Genomic DNA, 19795 nt, shown 5'->3' with positions numbered 1-19795 from the left:
AGTCGACTTTCAGAAACGCACCATTTTATATAAATCTTTTCTCGTAATAACGAGATCTTTTTCTCGTAATTATGAGATCTTTTCTCGTAATTACGAGATCTTTTCTCGTGAATTTCCATATAATTAACTTGTAATAACAAGATCTTATATCTCGTAATTACGAGATAAAAATATTTTTTTATGTGGCCTTATTCGTTTTTCGTACAATCGACATGAAGGTCTTTCCAGAAACGCGCCATTTTATATAGATTCTATCTCGTAATAACGAGATCTTTTCTCGTAATTACGAGATCTTTTCTCGTAATAACGAGATAATTAACTCGTTAAAATAAGATAATTAACGCGTCATAACGAGATTTTTTCTCGTAATAACAAGATCTTTTTTCGTAATAACGAGATAATTTTTTTATGTGGCCCTATTCGTTTTTCGTATATATGAATGAAAAAAGTTGGCTTCGCAATTCACATATGTATAAGACTATTAATAACCTAACTGAAACGTGTATCAATAAATTTTTAGCCTGCTGAATCAAAACATTTCTTGTATCAACAAACTTAAATGTCTTGATAATGATCAACTCAGTTAAAAAAAAAAATGAAATCGAATCAATATTTCTCAAGCAATGGAAAATCATTTGCAGTTTTTAAAAGACTGCATTGCATTGCATTACTGAACTTTCTTTGACCTTGTACCAATAGAAATTGTCAAGTAAAATTAATAGAATGGTTAAACCGCCGTGTCCTTTAATCACTTTATATGCTTTTGATAAAAATATTAATCCTCTGCGACAAGCTAAGCGGATCAGGGCAAAATAACGTCAGTGAATTTGTCAACACAAACAAAACCACGGACAATCAGATGTCGTAAAATGTGCGAAAATCTGTTTTCTGCCTTCTGTGATGGCGATACAAAGAGACAGGAACTGGTCCGGACCTGGTTGTCTCACTTACGTAAGCATCAGCCGATATCCATTGTCTATAATTGATTGAATCTACCTTTAAGATATCCGCAGCTAAGCTATACTTGTTCTACCGCTGTCAATTTAAATTAAGCTCTTACTAGTATTTAGATAATTATATGAAAATACATATGTATAAAATTGTTTGGAAAATTAATCTATATTCATCAAGATGACAACTTTTACATGTTTTTAAAAGGGAATAGTTCGGAAGTACAATAAAAATTCACCCACTCCATTTATTAAGTACTGCATCATGCTGTCATGTTGTAAATTTTGAATTTACCGGGTGGCTGTAAATACAAAATTTCGTCATGTTGTAAATAATGTATTTACTGCCACCCGGTAAATTAAAAATTTATAACATGAAAATGCCAAACACTGTTATATATGGAAATAAAATCCAAATTTGATATCTGTAAAATCAACTGAAATAGAATTCTACTGTCACAATGTACTTTTATGCTAATTTTGTAAGTAAGGATTTGTGTACATGGATGATCAGTTGTACATAATGGAATTAATTTTTTGCATGTACATAACATGTACAACGAAGGGGAATTACATGCCATGTCAGAGTCTTCTGACTTTAGGATCACGAAGCTGTCTTGGACTGAAGTCAGAATTAGTACACAGTTTAAATGTTTAATTATTGTATGCAGATAATATATAAAATGAAATTAAGGATGCTCACCCAAACTTGTTGCAACCCAAGCATTTAAAGTGCCAATGTAGCTGTAATAAGTCTTAAATGAAGTACTTAAATTTTGACTTTTGTCTAAAATACTTCACTATCCTGGGGCCAGAGATGAATTGGATTATATGTAACCTTTCTCTGTCAGTGTGCGACTCCCGGAGGTTGATTGACTCCGTACTGCTGTGTCATCACTCCAAGGATGAACAGAAGGTGACCAAACTCAAACATAGCCTTCAGGAACTCGGACCGGTGACCGTCACCTCCAAGGATGAGGGATCAGCGGCGGAGGGAGGCGGGGGCTTCAGCGAGGACCTGGTCATCTTCTGCCTCTCCGTGGAGTACGTCCAGAGTTCCGAACAGTTTGTCAGAGGTAAGCTCCGCACTGATCGGGACCCGCGCACCTGTTTCGTCCGTTTATCTTTTTGTAACGACTCTATATATATATGTTATTCTATATACATTTACTTTATGTATACATGTTGGCTCACCAATTTCATCTGAATTTACATTCCTTTAGTGAAAATATTAACCAATAGCAACATTTTGGTGTTTCATTTGATTTAAATGATGTAAACATGTATTTTGTAACACATTGCCAGATGTGAATACTCTAATGGAAGGAGAGAACGAAGTGACCTATTTTATGATGGAGGACAACTTTAAAGAGTTGAAGAAGGATCTTAATTCAAGAGGAATAACGAAAGAAACAGTTTTCTTTTTCGAAGAGCCAGATGTTCCATCTATTTTCAAAATTTATAAAAGAAAGAAGAAAGGTTCGTTTGCACCATGTTAACCGGACTGTCATAAAAGCTTAGCATTTAGAACTTAAGGAATTCTTTGCTAAATAATTCATTTTTCAACAATTTAAATTTTTTACCAATTAAGAATGTTCCAAAACGAAAACTGTTTACGTAAGCAGTTGTTCCGATGCATCATCAGAGATGGAACGTATAAGTGCAATGATGTCATCAATCACAACTCTTAGTTACGTCGTTCCTAAAAAGAGGAGATCGTTTGCCAATATGACGAAAGAGGACTGGAACCTAACCTCAAATCATCTTACTTCATCAGACGAGTACCTGCTATTGTTATCCAATGGTTATTTCAATGACGACATTTGTTTACTTGGTATGACATCATTGACTAAGTACGCTGCTACGATTCCAAAATGATCCATTAGTTTAAAAAAAAAATAATCATTTAACTTAAAATTGATTTAATGTTTTGATAAAATGCTGGTAAATTTTGAATGATAAATAAAAAATTCTTTTTTTCTTCATAGAATCCAGGTAGTTACTAAGAATTTTAACTTTCAATTCCAAATAGAAAAAAAAATAACTTCAAATTTCAAATACAAAAAATTTTCCGTATGCCCTGAAATTTATAGAATGTGAACTAATAAGACGAAGGGGAAAGAAAATCCACGTTATAGATGTACGGTCACACAGCAGAAAAACAGACCCGACATGGCTACAAACCCTGCACAGAATTAAATACGATTATGACGATGATGTCATGAGTGTTTTGGTGTCGTATATTCTGGAGGAGCAACAAGGTTATGAAAACAATCAGTACTTCATTTCTCTAAACTTTATACCACCGGTATTGCTAATGGATAACCTGATTTGTATATGAAGTTCTAATTGGTAATGATATATAGTGCATACTCGTACACCATTTTTAGTGTCATGACGTAACAACATCCCTTTGTTATTAAAGAATGCAACTCGATCATCATCAGTTTCCATCCATCCGATTCAATTAATGCCGAGGAGTGTCGAAAGATTTTCCGGACCAGCTTATCGCAATGCAAGGTTTGCCTCACAACTGATTTCCCGGAATCAAAGAAGCTTTATCAAAAAATTATGAAATGCCAAGCGGTGGTTCTGTGTGTATCAAAGGCGTTTATTGCGGACAAGAAATGTCGCAAAGGTACCATTTTATCATTTTTATTTATTTATGAAAAGAATACCTATATGCAACATCTAAATAAGAGATTGAAATAATGCTTCACTTTTTTAAGAAGACCTATTTTATATTTTAGAGGCTGAAATTGCGCATGTGATGTGGAAGAAACTGATTCCAATAAATTTATATGCCGATCCCGTTGACATGGAACATCCTAAATGGTTGATTAAAATCATTGGCCACAGTCAATTTGTGGACCAAAAGGAACTTGAAGACCTTCTTAACCAAAATGTTCTACTCAATGAGGATAATCTGGTAGGTTAAGATCAGATTGTCACAGAATTTAACAAAGGCACAAAACATGCTTTGAACACAGATCAATTATATCATAAAACTCAGGTTGCATACGTAAATTTAATGCCGTTATTTGTGCAATGTAATTAAAGTACATGTAGTCTTATAGTATTCTCCTTCGATATTCCTTTCAGAAACTTGAGAATTGGATCCAGCGAAATATCACCGTACCACTTCATTCTGAAATCTCCAAACAAATGTAATGCTTTCAGTATTCTAATTTCTTCAACATTCACACATACCGAGTCCTATGTTTTTCACCCTTTACAACAATAATGAGGAGTTTGATTTTTTTTAACAGAGAACGATGTCACGGTTGTAGAGGGGGACCCGAACACACGGTAACAGACGCCTTCGGGAAGGTCGAGGTGTTCGCAGAGGGTGGGCTGGAACGGCGAGCAGCAATGGTAGGCTAAAATACTTACCACTATTAATCAAATAACTGAAGTACTGACGGGAGTTGATTTTATCTATTATAATTTATTTAAAATCAACGATATCTGATTTTGCATGGCAAGTAGTCAGTAATCGAAATATTTCTAAGAAATTGTATGGATCCAGGCAAGATTGAACTCTTGTCTTGTTCAACCAACGCTCGGCTGTCTCGTTTATCTCCGACAAGCAAGAGAGACTCTGTTTTGTCGGATATTAACGGAGCCACCCAAGCGTCTGGTTGAACGAGACTACATTGAACTCTAGCGTAGGAATGCATACGACTTTAAAAAATATCTAAACTGTTTGTACAATTTAAAATCTTACTATTTTCATGGTATTTTAAATAAATAAGTTTTCTTGAAAAACAATGCTTCAGAATACATAGCATCGAATTTATCGATTATTTTCAAGAACTAAATGTTGTCAGCGGTATAATTGATTTGTGCTTAGGTCAAAACACTGTTTCACTTTCGCTTTGCCCGAGTGAGAGTTGATTAAAATCAACTCCCAAAAAGCCTTGAAAAGCTGACATAGTATTTTCACACCACTTAATGTGTCTTAGGTCACCGATTTGTAAAGCGTCTGACCTTATGTACGCTATATGACTTAATACATGAACTATATTCTTTTAAAAGTCATTGCATTAGTGACCTGTGACAATACATAAGTATCATTCTTTATAATTAAAGGGACTTGGACACGATTTGACTTAAAAATTTCAAATTTTGTTTTTCCAGTTTCAATGTTCATACTGATAAATGTAGAAGTTCATAATGCTATGTCAAAATTTAAAACTCAAATATCAAGTTATAAGCAAGATACAGCGATCATAATTCTTTGTTTTGTAAACAAAGCTCGAATATTGTCATTTTAACATATTCGATGTATTAGTGTAAATTTCAATCAAATGTAACTTTCTTTTGTTGATAATAGTATTTAAGAAGATATTGAATTAGTTGAAATTGTTTTTACATGTCATTTTGTCTAAGAAATGGTAATTCTCTACATTACATTTTTTGTAAACATCTATAAGGCTCGAGCTTTGTTTACATAACTATCAATTCTTACTTCTGTATCTCGCTTGTAACTTGACTTTAACATTTAATATTTTGGTCAATCATTTAAAATGCACCAATAAACCATTTTATACATAAAAAATAAAAATAAAATTTTTGATCTCAAATCGTGTTTAAGTCCCTTTAAGAGCTATAAAGGTTCAAAATTCTATATTATTAAATCAATGAATATTTAAATTTCGTGGATCAACTTAACAACGAAATCTACGAAAAATGCAATTTAAAGAAGATTGATGAAACCACAGTGACCTCGATTTTCAGTACGTGCGCCTTAGTACCAAGTCAGACTTGAAGACTGTGTCCTCCCTCATCATCGACCAGTGGAAGCTAGAACAACCACGTCTGCTGATCTCAGTGACGGGCGAGGGGTCTCAGATCATCAAAAACCCCAAGAAGTGTCGCGCCATCACCAACGCTCTCCAGAACATAGTCAAAGAAAAAGGTTGGAATGTTGCTGTCAGATAGACGGTTTAAGATGTAAAAAGCATGGAGTCGTTAAGCACTAGAACTGAATTGAAAACTATATTTATATCAAAAATATTTTCACGGACTATATTTATATTGAGATGTTTTCTCGATGCAGGGGTTTGGTTCACGACAGATGGCGCTACTTCAGAAATCTCAGAAGTTATCGGCAGAGTAGTTGAGAAAGAAGATGTCAATGAAAGGCCAATAGTGATCGGAATTGCATCTTGGGAATATCTCAGAATGAATGAACATCTCGTCACCAAAAACGTATGTTCACTGTTGATAATTTTGTAAAAGAGTATTGTTAATAATTTAAATGAAATATAGAAATTAGCTTTCTTCTTTTTACATTCACTTGTAGGGGTTTGGGAGATGGCCAGCTACTTACAACACACGAGAGGCCCTGAAAGCGAAAGGAGAATACCACCTAAACCCCTTCTGCTCTCATTTTCTTCTTCCTCACAAATGTGCAGTGGTAAGCGATAATGGCGACTGCTGCGTAATTTCGACGGCAAATTTCAGATCAGAATTCGAGGAATACATACGGCAGGGAAAATACAATGTTCAAGCTTCATGTAAGTCATTAAGCAACCCTTTCGCCCCTTCCCTCTCTCTCTCTCTCTCTCTCTCTCTCTCTCTCTTAAAATAAAAAATGAAATTATCTTATCTTTTCCCCCCTCTTATACCAGAACGTTAAAAAAAACCAGTTATAAAATGCCTACCACTTAAAAAGTATAAAACATTGTATATTGACATTTGTAATTCCTATACTTGTTAATAAGGTTGTCCTGAACCCATACCCTCCTTACTCCTGCTTGTGGGTGGAGATCCGCTGCAATCGCTCAGTATGGTCAAACGTTCTCTGGACGCCAAGAGACCCGTCGTCGTTCTGAGGGTAAACAAGTCTAAAACACGAATCGGATATGTATTGTTATTGATCATTATTTAAAGCTAAAACTGATTTCTAATTGTGTGGTATCCATGTTTGTAGGGAACTGGAGGCTTTGCCGATACATTAGCATACGCATTTAAGACCGGAAGGTAGACTGTATTCATTGTTTTTCAATATTAAAATTTAGTTGACACTATAACCGTTTGATTTTCATTATCAACTTCATCTGAATTTTCAGCTTGTTTTGTTTCTCATCTTTGATTAAAAACAATCTTACTAATTTTAGAAGTGAGGAATCGAGGATTTCCGACATTCTCACTCACCCAGAGCGGCGTTTTATAAGCTTTGTCAACCTTAATGATGACCACTGCGGACTTGGCCAAACCATTCTAGATGTTCTCCTCAATAGCATCTCAGGTAGAATGGTCGAGAGTTTCATTTTGGCATAGTTTATCAAACGGATTTCAAAACAATATGCGAGATTCATATTTTAAAATGTGGTTTTCTTTGACATTGTATCGGCATGTTTATTCTAGATGACGAACAGAAACTGAGTCTTGCTTTGGGATTTAATAACAGCGAAAAGGCAATGGAACATGTTTTCTTCGACAACAGAAAAACTCAACAATTAGAAGTATAGTAAACCATTTTTTCAAAATAAAAAAAAATTCTTCATACTCTTTGTCCAAATTGCAATGACGGATTATTTTTAAAAAATTGTCGCAATCACCAATATTATCTGATGCACATACAGGATATGCCTAGAATGGACAGACCACAGAACTTATATTGCCTGCTTTAATTGCTGTTTAGGACTCGTTTATGACGGAACTAATGATGAAAGCGATGAGAGAGGGGAAGATTGACTTCGTGCGACTCCTCATTTCGGAGTGCATTGATATACAGAAGTTTCAGCTGAATAATAGGGACAAACTTTACGCATCAAAATATGTAAGATTTGTATCAGCTGTCTACTTAATATTTCATCTTACAAAATATTTAAAATTTGGATATAAATTTCTCTATAACATCACATTGGAGCGGATAAAGATCTTTTTGCAAAATTTAAATAACAGATGTTTAAAATGGTGATTTGTTCAGTAAGATGTACTAGTACATGTATATCTCTTACCATTGTTTACTTAATAGCTACCAGACGAACTAAGAAGACAGGTAAGAAACGTTAAAACCCTGTGTGAAAAATTGCAGTCTTCGTTTCAAAAGATTTGTTCAAATGCCAAAATTAACGATCTGAAACATTTGTATAGTTGGGCTGGGATGTGGTTCCCAGCATCGACAACATCCGCCGATTCGTGGTCCGTAACATAACAATGGACGTCTTCGCAGAAAATAACATCCCTGTGGAGATGAAAGGTAAAACTCTCAGACTGTTCAATTTAGTCATTGGTTTTTAAATATGAAAAATAAACTTACGACTTTCTACAACAGATAAATATGCTGATGATCCCTATTTCTACCTGATGGTGTGGTCTATTCTTATGATGGATCTTCACGAGCTGTCGGTATTCTTTTGGCAGTATTGCGAAGTAAGTCGATTATTTTCTGCCAAACAATTTTATGATTTTATCGTGTGGATGGACATTTTCTTTAGATTTCTGGCTGTATTTAGGAACCCCTCCCCTCGGCGCTGATTGCCTCGGGGATAATACGGAAGTTGAGAAAAGGTTGTCAGGTGACCAACAAAATCCTGGCTGATAAACTTCTAAAACAGGAGAAGTATGTCTCATTTTATACTACAAACCATTTAGTCACGTGTCATTAAGGTATATCATCTGACTGGGTCTTACTGGCTGCTTTGTCACATAAAATCCACAATTTTTCTCAAAATATTCCTGTAAATGTGGTATGTATTTTTGCCGATGTTACAAAAAGCTACAAAATCAATTTTTCTCAATTAGTTTGTTTTGCACGTGAGACTTTACCCTAGAATATCACGAAATACAGATCTACACAGAAAATATATCTAGAATACAATAAAATTTTGACATTCAGGGTTTGTTAGAAATAGCAAGACCAAATTCATACTTGCCAAATCCATCTCTGTCATAACAAAAATGAACACTCCATTGATATGTTCTGTCAACATACAGGGAGTTCATCAAGCTATCGTGTGACGTGCTCCAGGAGTTCTTTGAGAGTAACCCCGAGGATACGGAGCGACTCCTCACCAGGAATCGCCCCCGCTGGCGCAACCTCTCCTGTCTGGAAATCGCCTTCCGGTTGAAACACAGACCGTTCATGTCCCACGAAGCGTGCAAGATCCCTATCAATAAGATCTGGTTTGGACGTATATCTCCTGAAAATAATTCGTTTCGGGTATGAACGCTGAAATTTTTTAAAGAAGGCTGGGTAGTGAACTTATTACCAATTAGATCTATCTTAAAATATAAGATACGATTTATTTAGCCATGAACTATCATTTAGTAATGAAAAGTACTTTAGATATGAAATATGATATTTTGCTTAATATTTATATAGAGGAAAGTAAGAAAGTCTCAAAAGGCCATTCAACACTACTAAGATAAGATTCTATGTATTTCTCTGTACTTTTTTTTCTTTCGAAGAAATCATTGTAACGACGTTGTTTCAGATGACCATTTCCGTTTTTTTCCTTGGTTTATTCCCATTTGTGCTGAAATTTATGGAGGAACCACGTGACACTTCATGTAATCAAGATAAGGTTTGTCAATACAACAATGGAACTTGACATCGAATTTTAAATTTGAAAATGTTAACGAAGAAAGAAAAATGCGGTTAATGTCAAAATAACTTTGTGTTGCTCACAATTATTCTAAATGACCGGTGTATAAGAGAAAATTAGTTACTAAATCAGTCAAAAAAATTACCATTTAGAACCAGACGGGATGCTGTAGAAATAACTGGCAGAGAATGAGAGATCGTATAAAAGAATTTTACACAGCTCCAATCATGCGATTTTCGCATACAATGGTAATTGTTTAAATACTATAATACTTTATTATGTACATAATTGCAGAAAAATATAACTGTTTAAAGTACTGTGTATATAGTGCCAAAACTCGAGATCTGTTAGAGTCGTTCATAACATTGGCTCGGCGTATACTTTTTGTTGTATTTCCTGACTGGATCTTGTTTTGTCAGGCGTCCTATCTGCTGTTTCTGAGCCTGTTCAGCTATACCCTACTGGTGGGGTTTTCGGAACACACTGACTGGCAAGTCCTCCTAGTGTACAGCTGGGTGTTCACTCTAATGCTGGACCAAATCAGAGAGGTGAGGTGACTATGATTAAATTCAAAATCAATTTGTCCATTTATTTTATATTTAATTTTAACAATAATACCGGAATCTTACAATTGGACTTTTCCCGTTGCAAGACATTTACAGCTATGCACTCAACCATTATGTATACACAAGCTTTTTGATAGGAAACCAATTTCTTCGTTGCAGCTTCTAAATGGCATCGATGAAAACAAGACCTACTTTGGCCAGAAGTACGCTAGAGAGCGTCCGTCTGTTCTACAAGTCTACTTCCGGGACAAGTGGAACTATTTTGACGTCACAATTCTCTGCTTCTTCGTCATCGCCGTGGTTCTAAGTTTTGTGCCTTCTTACACCGCGGAGGAATTTGCCAGAGTTTTTCATGCAATTAGTCTCGTTGCGTTTTTCATGAGAATATTGAAAACTTTCTCTGCCATTGAAGAGTTGGGACCTAAGCTGTGGATGATTTCTGCGATGGTAGCAATTAAAATATAATCCTGCATTTTTCATTGTCAGTTATAAACTCCTGCTAAGTGATTGGTATTTTAAATAAAAAATTGTCTCTCAAATTCACGAAATAATACAACAAATCTATTTATTTTCCCCAATAAATAAATGTTATTTAATTTAGATTAATTGTATGAATGTGTAAATGATGCGAATGTGTATTGTTAGATTTACGCAGCTGCTGTTAAAGTCGTTTTAGCAAAAGAAATATGATTTTATGAGAAGGAAAACTGTTTTTGTAACCAGAAATGATATATAGGAAAATTTAAATCTTATTAAATGAGCTTTTTACCAACAACGCCAAAAATTAAACACCTACTTATGGAAAAAAAGGCTTGTCTTTACGACAGTGATGACACCCGATATTTGTTTCAGGCCAAGGACCTGATGTACTTTGTGATCATTCTGATGGTGTTCGTGGTCTCGTATGCAATAGCCGCCTACTCTGTCATCTACCCAGACTCCAAACTCGACCTTGACCTCGTGTTTAGTGTCCTCAGACTGGGCTACTGGAACTGCTCCTGGAAGACCTGGAAGGTATATTGTTTTTGTCTGACTCTACACAGGTACGGTATGAGTTGGTTGAATTGTCAGACAAGGCTACTAGAATTATCAGACTAGGCTACTAGAATTGACAGACTAGGCTACAAGAACCTTTCGGTGAGCTGATCCTAGCAGAAGGTATTGTCTTTTTGTCTGTCTTTATCCATGTTGGTTGAATTTTCTTACTGCTGTTATCAACTATATCTTCAAATATGGATGACTTTATGCGTAAATATGTATCCCTGATAATTTGAAATTCATAGATTAAAATTCAAATAATAATTCAATGGGGGAAAATGCTTCGGGAAGCAAACTTAAGGAATGTTTGAATTTCTGATTTCATTGAGTCAATAATGAGAGAACCAACGGCATTTGGTCCTTTGATTTTCTTTTACGGGTCAATGGTTGAACTACTTTTCTGATTGCCTTAACAGCCGAGGAGCCGGCCTGTTCCTTTGACCCCGCGGTGTACGAGGCGGGGACCCTACCCAGGTGTGCGGTCAAACACCGCAGGCTGGTGGGATTCACCATGATGGGCATCTACCTTCTGTTTGCCAACGTCATGCTGCTAAATATCCTCATTGCGATGTTCAGGTGCTTTCACCATGCATTTGTGCTTTTGCTTTCCAAATTAGAATTATATAAATTAAAACTATTGATCAGTAAGTTGTTTTTGTTGGAGAAAAAATAGTGGATAATTTTTTATTGAAAAAAAGCTGTATTCATTTGAAGAAATTAAAATTGTTTGTGTAATTTCAAGTGAGGAAATAAAATGTTTTGAATGGAAAGCGATTGGTGACCCCCATGCTATAACCCATATTAATTGTAATTCAATCTTGATTCCATAGTTTGTTCATAAAAAACAATTTTTATGAATGCCTCTTTAATAGCATAAACACTTTGCAAACGAATGTCTAAATAATGTTCTTCAGTGACACGTATCAACGGATCCAGACTCAACGGAACCAGAAGTGGAACTATGAACGATACGGCCTGGTGAAGGAGTTCCAGAGAGTGCCCGTAATTCCTATGCCGCTAGGGGCCATCATCTACATACACTACATGGTCAGGTGGATGTACCGGAAATTCAAGAAATGCACGGCCGTGGACCATACCAAACCAGGTATGATTGTGTGTGTTAACTATACTCTGTCCCAAGATATCCTGGATTCACATTTGGCTTAATTGCTTGGTATTTATAAATACATCAGGGTTCAAACAGTATGAAAAATTTCCAAGATTTCTCAGTCAAAACGCCCCTGTTAGCTTATCGGGTTTCAATACAATGCTAAAAAATGTGATGTCTACGGAGATTTTGTATTGCAGCAAGCCCGGATGAAAACGTTGAAAAATTGCCCGATGTATTCCGAGTGTATTCCGAATGGAAAAAAAATGTAAACATTCCCCACTATAAATCTACGTAAGGAATCTGTTCTCGTTCCTGTGAATTTTTCCGAGTGATAATGTTTCAATGAAATTATCTTGGAAAAATATTCTTTCAACTATTTCAATTGCACTTCTTTCAAAGGTATGTGTATTTTTGTTCATTGAAAATCGTCCAAATGTGCTACATAAATATCTTGGGACAGACTATAGTACAGTAAAACAGGGTTATAACAAACACGCTTATAATGAATTGATGCTTACAGCGAAGTGATCTGCATTCCCCATGACTATACAACATGTTGTAAATTTGACTGCTACATGTATAACGAATTACGCTTATAACGAAGCAAAATCGCCCGTCCCTGGCACTTTGTTATAACCGTGTTTTACTGTATCGGTATTTTTTGTATTCATGAATTTAAAAGGTATAGTTTCTATGCGTAGAGTTCATAATAGATACATGGAATGACGTGAATTGATTGAACGTGGTAAAAACTGAATTGAATGATGATTTGACAAAGTAAAATGCCATAAGCCTAATCGTTTCCTTGAAACTGTCGGCATGCTATAACCTAAAGTAGTTACAACAGAGAACCCGTAAATACTTTAAGCCTGTCAATTTTTGTTTTTGTTTTTTGTTTTTGTTTTTTTGCGTAGGGTTGTGACCTACGGATGTTATAATTGTCTGATTGTGTACCATTTTACGACATTTGTCAAAGTACTGTATTCTTTCAAAAACTCGTTTATTTTTTCTCTCCAGTTTTAACAGGGAAAGTCTTAATCGAAAATGAAATGCTAACAGACTTAGAGAGGGAATGCGTTTATATGTTTATGAAAAAGAAACAGGAAGAAGACGACGCCAGTACACCGATGACGTCACTTGATGTTTCTAATATTGTTAATGAACAACTCAACCAACGGTTTGGCAGGTTTGGATCAAAATATTAGCATTGATTAAGGGAAGATATCTTTTAAAGAAACCTCTATAAATGTCATGTTTTATTTGTTGTATGATACTATTTTGTTATAGTTTACGTCCGTTCTACAAGTCTTAATTTCAAATTTCTTGCATTGTCTTAATGTCAAAAAATTAATACCGTTGTTCCTTTTTTTTGTAGGTTGCAGAGTTTAACAGATATACAGATTATGTCACACCTACCGAGAAACAACTTAACAACATGGAACTGATTTTACACATCCTATTGGTGCATTATCATTGTTTTTCAAATGACTTTGAAGTCAAATTAAATCTAATGCATGAGATTTTATCGAAACCATGATGTCACTTTAATAAATGTACAGTTACCAAGGGTAGGGCCCCAGGGCCTATAAACCTTAATTATGCAACAGGCCAGCGTCCACGGAGAAACAAACAAAAGGCGTTTTTGATACGGGAAATGAATATTTTACTGCATGCTCGATAAGGGGCATGAAACTGGTTGATAAAAACTTGCATGCTTATTAATTTTTTGTGAATCATTGACTGTACTCAGACACAAACCAATATTGACTTAAATGAAACATAATTAACCTCCATACCTCATCAGAGGCTTGTTTTCGGGTAAAATTGGCGTTCTCAATGGTAAAACCTCACTTGGGCTACTTAGTATGCTATGAACAAAATTGAAACCTCTTTGAGCTAGTTTGCGTCTATATCTATTCAACAAAAACTAGGCTCCATTTACCTCTAAGGAATTTTTCCTGTTAGTTCTGTGTTCACTTGAACCCTTCTTCCATATTGTGGCCTCTCTAGTCTATTATCCCAGCTCACAGTTGCGCCTTTTCTGCATAAATCCACGTTGAAAATTGACTTCCTTTGTGGACATGACCTATTCTGACCTATGACATGTATAATGAAGGGATATTGAACAATTTTGAATCATTTTAAAATAGTTAAATATTTATTGCTAGATAACTATGAAAGTGAAATGAAACAAATTTACATGACAGACAACATGTAAGAAGCCGGTTATTTTGCACCTTAAAAGTTTTTAAAGAGTTATCTCCCCTTGATGGAAAAAGAAAAATTTTAATTTTGTCAAAATATCTGCGGTAAATGATTCATTTTATTTCATATTTTGATAAAAAGAAAGTTTATGCATGTATTAACCAAGAGAGTTTTACGAATTATAAGTTACTTTTTACAACATCTTAATAAAACATACGTTGCCCATAGACTTCAATGAAAAATTCAAGGTGTAATTAGTTGGACCATAATTAAAATTTTGAAAATTCCTTTGGTGGAGTATTTTTATTTGATAACACCTTCAAAATGATATCATGATTAAGCAAATCGGACAATGTGGTCGTTATACATCGAATACCTTATACATCTACATATATTTTTATGATTTATTTCTTCCTAACCTCTTAAATTCACTTCAGTCAGCGAAATGGGGAACAACTTATGAATTCTAGTTGTTTAGTTCTTGGGGAGTTTTTTTTTACCCCTTAGATTTCGTCAATGTCCAATGTCGTGCTTTGACATTGATTTAGTCGTAAATTTTCAACAATGGCTCTCGGGTAAATTAAAGCCATGATACTCATTTAACTATAATAATTATATTGTTAAAACAATAAAATGGTTTATTTGGTATGCATGCGGGGTATAAAGGTAGCGACTTTGCAGGGGAAAATATACATAATCCGAGTGAGCGGGTTGTGTAAATTTTGTCAGTTTCTATAGAGTTCTGAATTACAATCAATTTCATTAAATAAACATTTGAGGGGCTCATACTTAGTGGACGTAGAACCATTTTAACAAGAGCTTAGACTTGAGTGGTTGTGTCAAACAGATTGTGACGTAGGCTTGTCTATTTCTTTGTTGGCCAATCAGCCACGGCTCTCTGAAACCAACAAGATTTGTCTGGCTTTTGAGCTATGACTACGCAATCGGTGCATATTTCGCTTGAAACCGCGTCATTTTTAACTTGTTTAGACGCAAGAATCGGATAGCTACGTCCTACTGAAAGTCCAAGGTCTTGTTAAAATGGTTCTAAATAAATATTTATTAATGCTAGTGAGGTTAGCTATGTTAACATTTAAATTGAGCCGCCGAAGAAAACATTTCATGGTTCGCCTCGCTTCTCTTGACTTTCCAACCAGACACGTTTCCGTACATAGTCAGTAACAGACAAAAGGAAATGATTAAACTACGCTATGTCTTTTTATTTGCGTACTATCATTATCAGCAGCCTGAAAAAAAATGTCTAAGTAAAAACGCATTACACATGTTACAGTCCTAATTGTTTCTTTTTTCTCCAGAAAGTGGTTAAAAAATAAATAAAAACACTAAAAATAACATTTTATCTTGTACATTCTTTAAACAGACAAAAAGCTTTTACAAAACATGCAGTAGATACAAAAGAAAAGGGAAGTTGCTGCATACAGCACTGGTTTGGTGTTTTTATAATATGCCCAGCTTGATATTGTATCTATTTTTTTTAATCGATATTCTGATTAGAGCCACAAAGATTCCATTACCTGGCAACTATTATCAATTTGTAATATTTATCATCATCATTGTGTAATATAAAGTGATAAAACCTTTTAAATTTTTATTAACGCAAATATTAACATTTGGGAAAAAATTTAAAAAAATAATTTTCAAACAATAGCACCTGCTGGGAAGACGGCAGATAATAAAAATAAACTTATAAATAATTAGTCACTATTTATACATTCTGGGACGCCTTACTTCAAGATAAAAATTATCAACAAAACACATAATTAAAAATTTATAAAGTTTCAGCTATAAGTATACATAGCCACCAGCACGTACTTTACGAGTGATCTCGCGCAAACACATCATAACCATGCGGTCATCTGAAATGGGGAGCAAATTCGTCTTGTCGCTGTTAAACATAATATTATACTTTCTTGGTAACACAGTGGGCTATACACCTGAAACCAATCTTGGTAAGTGTTTCGAGGGCACTTCTGAAGGATACATATTGTTATTTGACCGTTCGTTCGTAGATTGTGTCCGTGAGTGTAAAAGGAGACCCCGATGTCAGGCTCTCCGGTACGACCGCCGAGTCCTGATCTGTATGCTGTACCCTACAGACCAAATCCCAAAGAGAGACATCAGCGGCTGTTATCAGGCTTTCAGATGGGAATTTATTCACCGATTTGTAAGATATTAAACAATTAAAAACTTTTGCTGATACTTAATTCCCAGCTCTACGTTATGACAAATATGATTTTACATTTTTTTCTGGTTAATGTTGAATTCTATATTAAAGGCATTAGAGGGTAAATGCGAAGAGCACCATACAAAATGTAACCTTAATGAAACATGTTCATTAAATACAACGACCATGGAGCCTTTCTGTGAAATATTAGGTAAGTTTTAAGTTTTAACTTTATTTTCTTATTATCAATCAGTAATCACCCAAAAAGACATAGCCTATTTTAGAGAGATGTTTTTTTTAAATATAAGATTGTGCAGAAAGGCCCTCAAGATTTGCACCCAATACTGAAATGGTGCACTATGTGGATAGCCGAGTCGGAGCTCGGGCTAAAATTCAATGTAAAAGCTTCATCCAATCGTCTGGAGGGACAAAGTGTGCTGTTTGTACAGAACAGGGGGAGTGGAAAATGGACATTCAGTGCAAAGGTAGGATTGGTTTAAATTAATAATCAAAAATTACTTCGGTTTGTGTTAATAGGATTAACCATCGTATTATTATTTCAACCTATTAATATTCAAACTCTTTGCTTCGATATTTAGTTTGGTTTTGTCAAAATGCTCATTTTTTTCTAATCTTTATTACGTGAGACAACGAACTTTTGAAAAAAAAGAAAACCGTGATGTTTTGCTTTTCGAAAACTTTACTCATATGTATTATAAAGATCCCAATGTTTTGGTTTTTTTTTTGGTATTTTGTTAATTCGTTTCTTTGTTTCTATTGTTATGATTGTTCCTTGTGTGCTTTTTTAAGTGCGACTTTTTTTTTAAATTGCGACTATCGTTTATTATTTGAATAATTTTTATTTTACGAAGGTACAAAATTATGCGATGACACTTCTTCAAAAGTTAATGAAGAAAATTAATGAGTGTACATTTTTGAAGCAAGGTAATGAAAAGAAAACCGTGTAACCCGTGATACTTTTGTTGTAGTACCCGAGTCTATACTAAAAGACTGTACAGAGCTGTTTTCCAAAAACAATACCCTTAAGAGTGGACATTACAACATCTCTCCGGACCGCAAAGTTGTAAAAAGTGCTTACTGTAATATGGAAACCGAAGAAGGATGGACGGTAAACATTTCCCTTTAATTGATTCTTTGCTTCTTTAAAAAAGTAGGAATGAGTTTTATTGAACTTTGATTTTGATAGCTAATATCCGGTTTTTTTATTGTTTCGTTTCGTTTTCGCTATTTTTATTGACGGGGGAGAGAATTTTTCACATTCAAATCAAATTCCAGTTCCAGATTTATGTTACCCTACAAACTTAAATGTGTGTGAGGAAAATTATATATTTGCAAAATGCACCAAAGATGGTGTCCGATTATTTTTTATGCAATAGATGACATGTAATAATGATTTTAGGTAGTACAGAGAAGAATTCGGAAGGATGGGAGCCTCAACTTTACTCGAAAATGGAGAGATTACAAAGCTGGTTTTGGTGAGGCGACAGGGAACTACTGGATAGGTAGGAACATGATATACAGTAAAACACGGTTAAATTGAAAACGATTATAATGAATTGACTGCGACATGGGACTAGTGGATAGGTAAGACGTTTTGTTGTACATTTGCCTCCAATTGATTTAAACAACTGAACTGAAAATACATATTTTATCGAACATCCTTAACTAAATAATTGTACATTATGAATGTACATTTAGTGACAAAAATGAAATCCGTTTATTGATGTTAATTCACATGTTATCTATTTACACACACATTAGCATCTTTGCCAGCCAAGGGTTTCTGATCTGCTTCGTTTTTAGGAGCAATGAGTATCAGAAATTCTTGGCTAGCAAGGATGACACACTAGGTGTTCTTTTGTAGGTAACGATGCATTGCATGCGTTGACGAAGAGCGCCAACACCCTACGGATCCAGCTAACAACCTTCAACGGCTCGACTGTACAGGCCGAGTACAGTAATTTAAGCGTCTCTGATGAGTCGGCGAATTATGCAATGACATATGGCAAATATGTAAAGGGATCTGCGGGTAAACTTCATTGAAATTCTTCCCCACTCGACCCATCCGATATCACAATCAATGATTTCTAGATCTTTTCATAAGGACGTTTGCTCATATATATGTGTTTAGAATAAAGTGAGATATACACTACATCCTCGTTAAATCCAGCATTATATTCCTACTGTCAAAAAGTTTATCGTTGATCCCAATCGAGCCATTATATATATTTTTGTTGGACGATTTACATTTTATTCATTATTTGTAATATAGGCGATGCACTTGGTGGAACAGGACTACAGTTTCAGGCCAAGGATATGTCGTTCTCAACAGTCGATAAGGATAATGATCAGTACAATGATGGGAGCTGTGCCCGGAAAATGAGGGGTGGGTGGTGGTACAACAAATGTTCAACGTCCAATCTGAATGGGAAGAACTGTGAAGATGGTGAGAGTTGCATGACTTGGCAAAAAACTGGTAATAAACCTTTTCCTGGACATCAGGATTCCGTTATCATGATATCGACGAAGAACAGCAATATTAATGGATGACGATTGCAATACCGATAGCATATTCTTACAGGAAAAAAAAATGTTTCAGGTCGTGTAATAATTTTAGAAAGGGTCAGTAGGAAAATCAAAACACTCTCCTTGATAATGTATTCAGGTATGATTGAAAAAAAAATACATAACTCGCTAAATCTTCTCTCATATGTATCAAAATTATAGAATTGAAATATACTTGTAAATAAATTAAAAAAATATTGGTGTTGAATTTGAACTTGAAACAGTATTAAAAGCAAATATTCTTTTCAAATAAATTGTGATTTTTTTCCCCAAATGTACATAACTCCCGAACGTTCATGATGAATGCAATAAATTGTTTATTGTTCCAAACGACAGATAATAATTTGGAAAATAAATAACTCGCTAAATCTTCTCTCATATGTATCAAAATTATAGAATTGAAATATACTTGTAAGTAAATTAAAAAAATATTGGTGTTGAATTTGAACTTGAAACTCTATTAAAAGCAAATATTCTTTTCAAATAAATTGTGATTTTTGGGACTGGCGTAGTATATAATTTCAATTTCACTCCTAATTTTCTTATTTTCATATGAATTTTTTACATACTCCCCAAAAAGTGGGGGGGGGGGG

The 19795-nt window shown here is 34.7% G+C and overlaps 2 protein-coding genes across 2 annotated transcripts; both read left to right on the top strand.

Annotated features, from left to right (window-relative positions):
* Window positions 1-729: 729 nt before the first annotated feature.
* Window positions 730-13615, top strand: LOC105329412 (transient receptor potential cation channel subfamily M member 8). The gene is made up of 32 exons (XM_066077889.1): window positions 730-951; window positions 1802-2026; window positions 2256-2429; window positions 2542-2784; window positions 3044-3211; window positions 3376-3588; window positions 3701-3879; window positions 4053-4117; window positions 4220-4325; window positions 5691-5871; window positions 6013-6164; window positions 6259-6472; window positions 6680-6792; window positions 6889-6938; window positions 7076-7206; window positions 7326-7423; window positions 7603-7740; window positions 7939-7962; window positions 8058-8163; window positions 8239-8336; window positions 8420-8526; window positions 8901-9126; window positions 9401-9490; window positions 9664-9759; window positions 9931-10059; window positions 10237-10524; window positions 10930-11091; window positions 11193-11235; window positions 11532-11691; window positions 12030-12220; window positions 13244-13345; window positions 13602-13615. The coding sequence occupies exons 1-32, from the start codon at window positions 870-872 to the stop codon at window positions 13613-13615; spliced, it is 4368 nt and encodes a 1455-aa protein (XP_065933961.1). The 5' UTR covers window positions 730-869.
* A 2218-nt stretch (window positions 13616-15833) lies between these two features.
* LOC105329395 (fibroleukin) lies at window positions 15834-19688 on the top strand. The gene is made up of 7 exons (XM_011430630.4): window positions 15834-16616; window positions 16728-16827; window positions 16925-17101; window positions 17606-17745; window positions 18037-18139; window positions 18502-18666; window positions 18910-19688. The coding sequence occupies exons 1-7, from the start codon at window positions 16299-16301 to the stop codon at window positions 19185-19187; spliced, it is 1281 nt and encodes a 426-aa protein (XP_011428932.3). The 5' UTR covers window positions 15834-16298; the 3' UTR covers window positions 19188-19688.
* The last annotated feature ends 107 nt before the right edge of the window (window positions 19689-19795 follow it).

Source organism: Magallana gigas, chromosome 3, assembly GCF_963853765.1.
Source record: "Magallana gigas chromosome 3, xbMagGiga1.1, whole genome shotgun sequence".
Lineage (NCBI taxonomy): Eukaryota > Metazoa > Mollusca > Bivalvia > Ostreida > Ostreidae > Magallana > Magallana gigas.
This window is presented reverse-complemented; position numbering and strand designations above follow the sequence as displayed.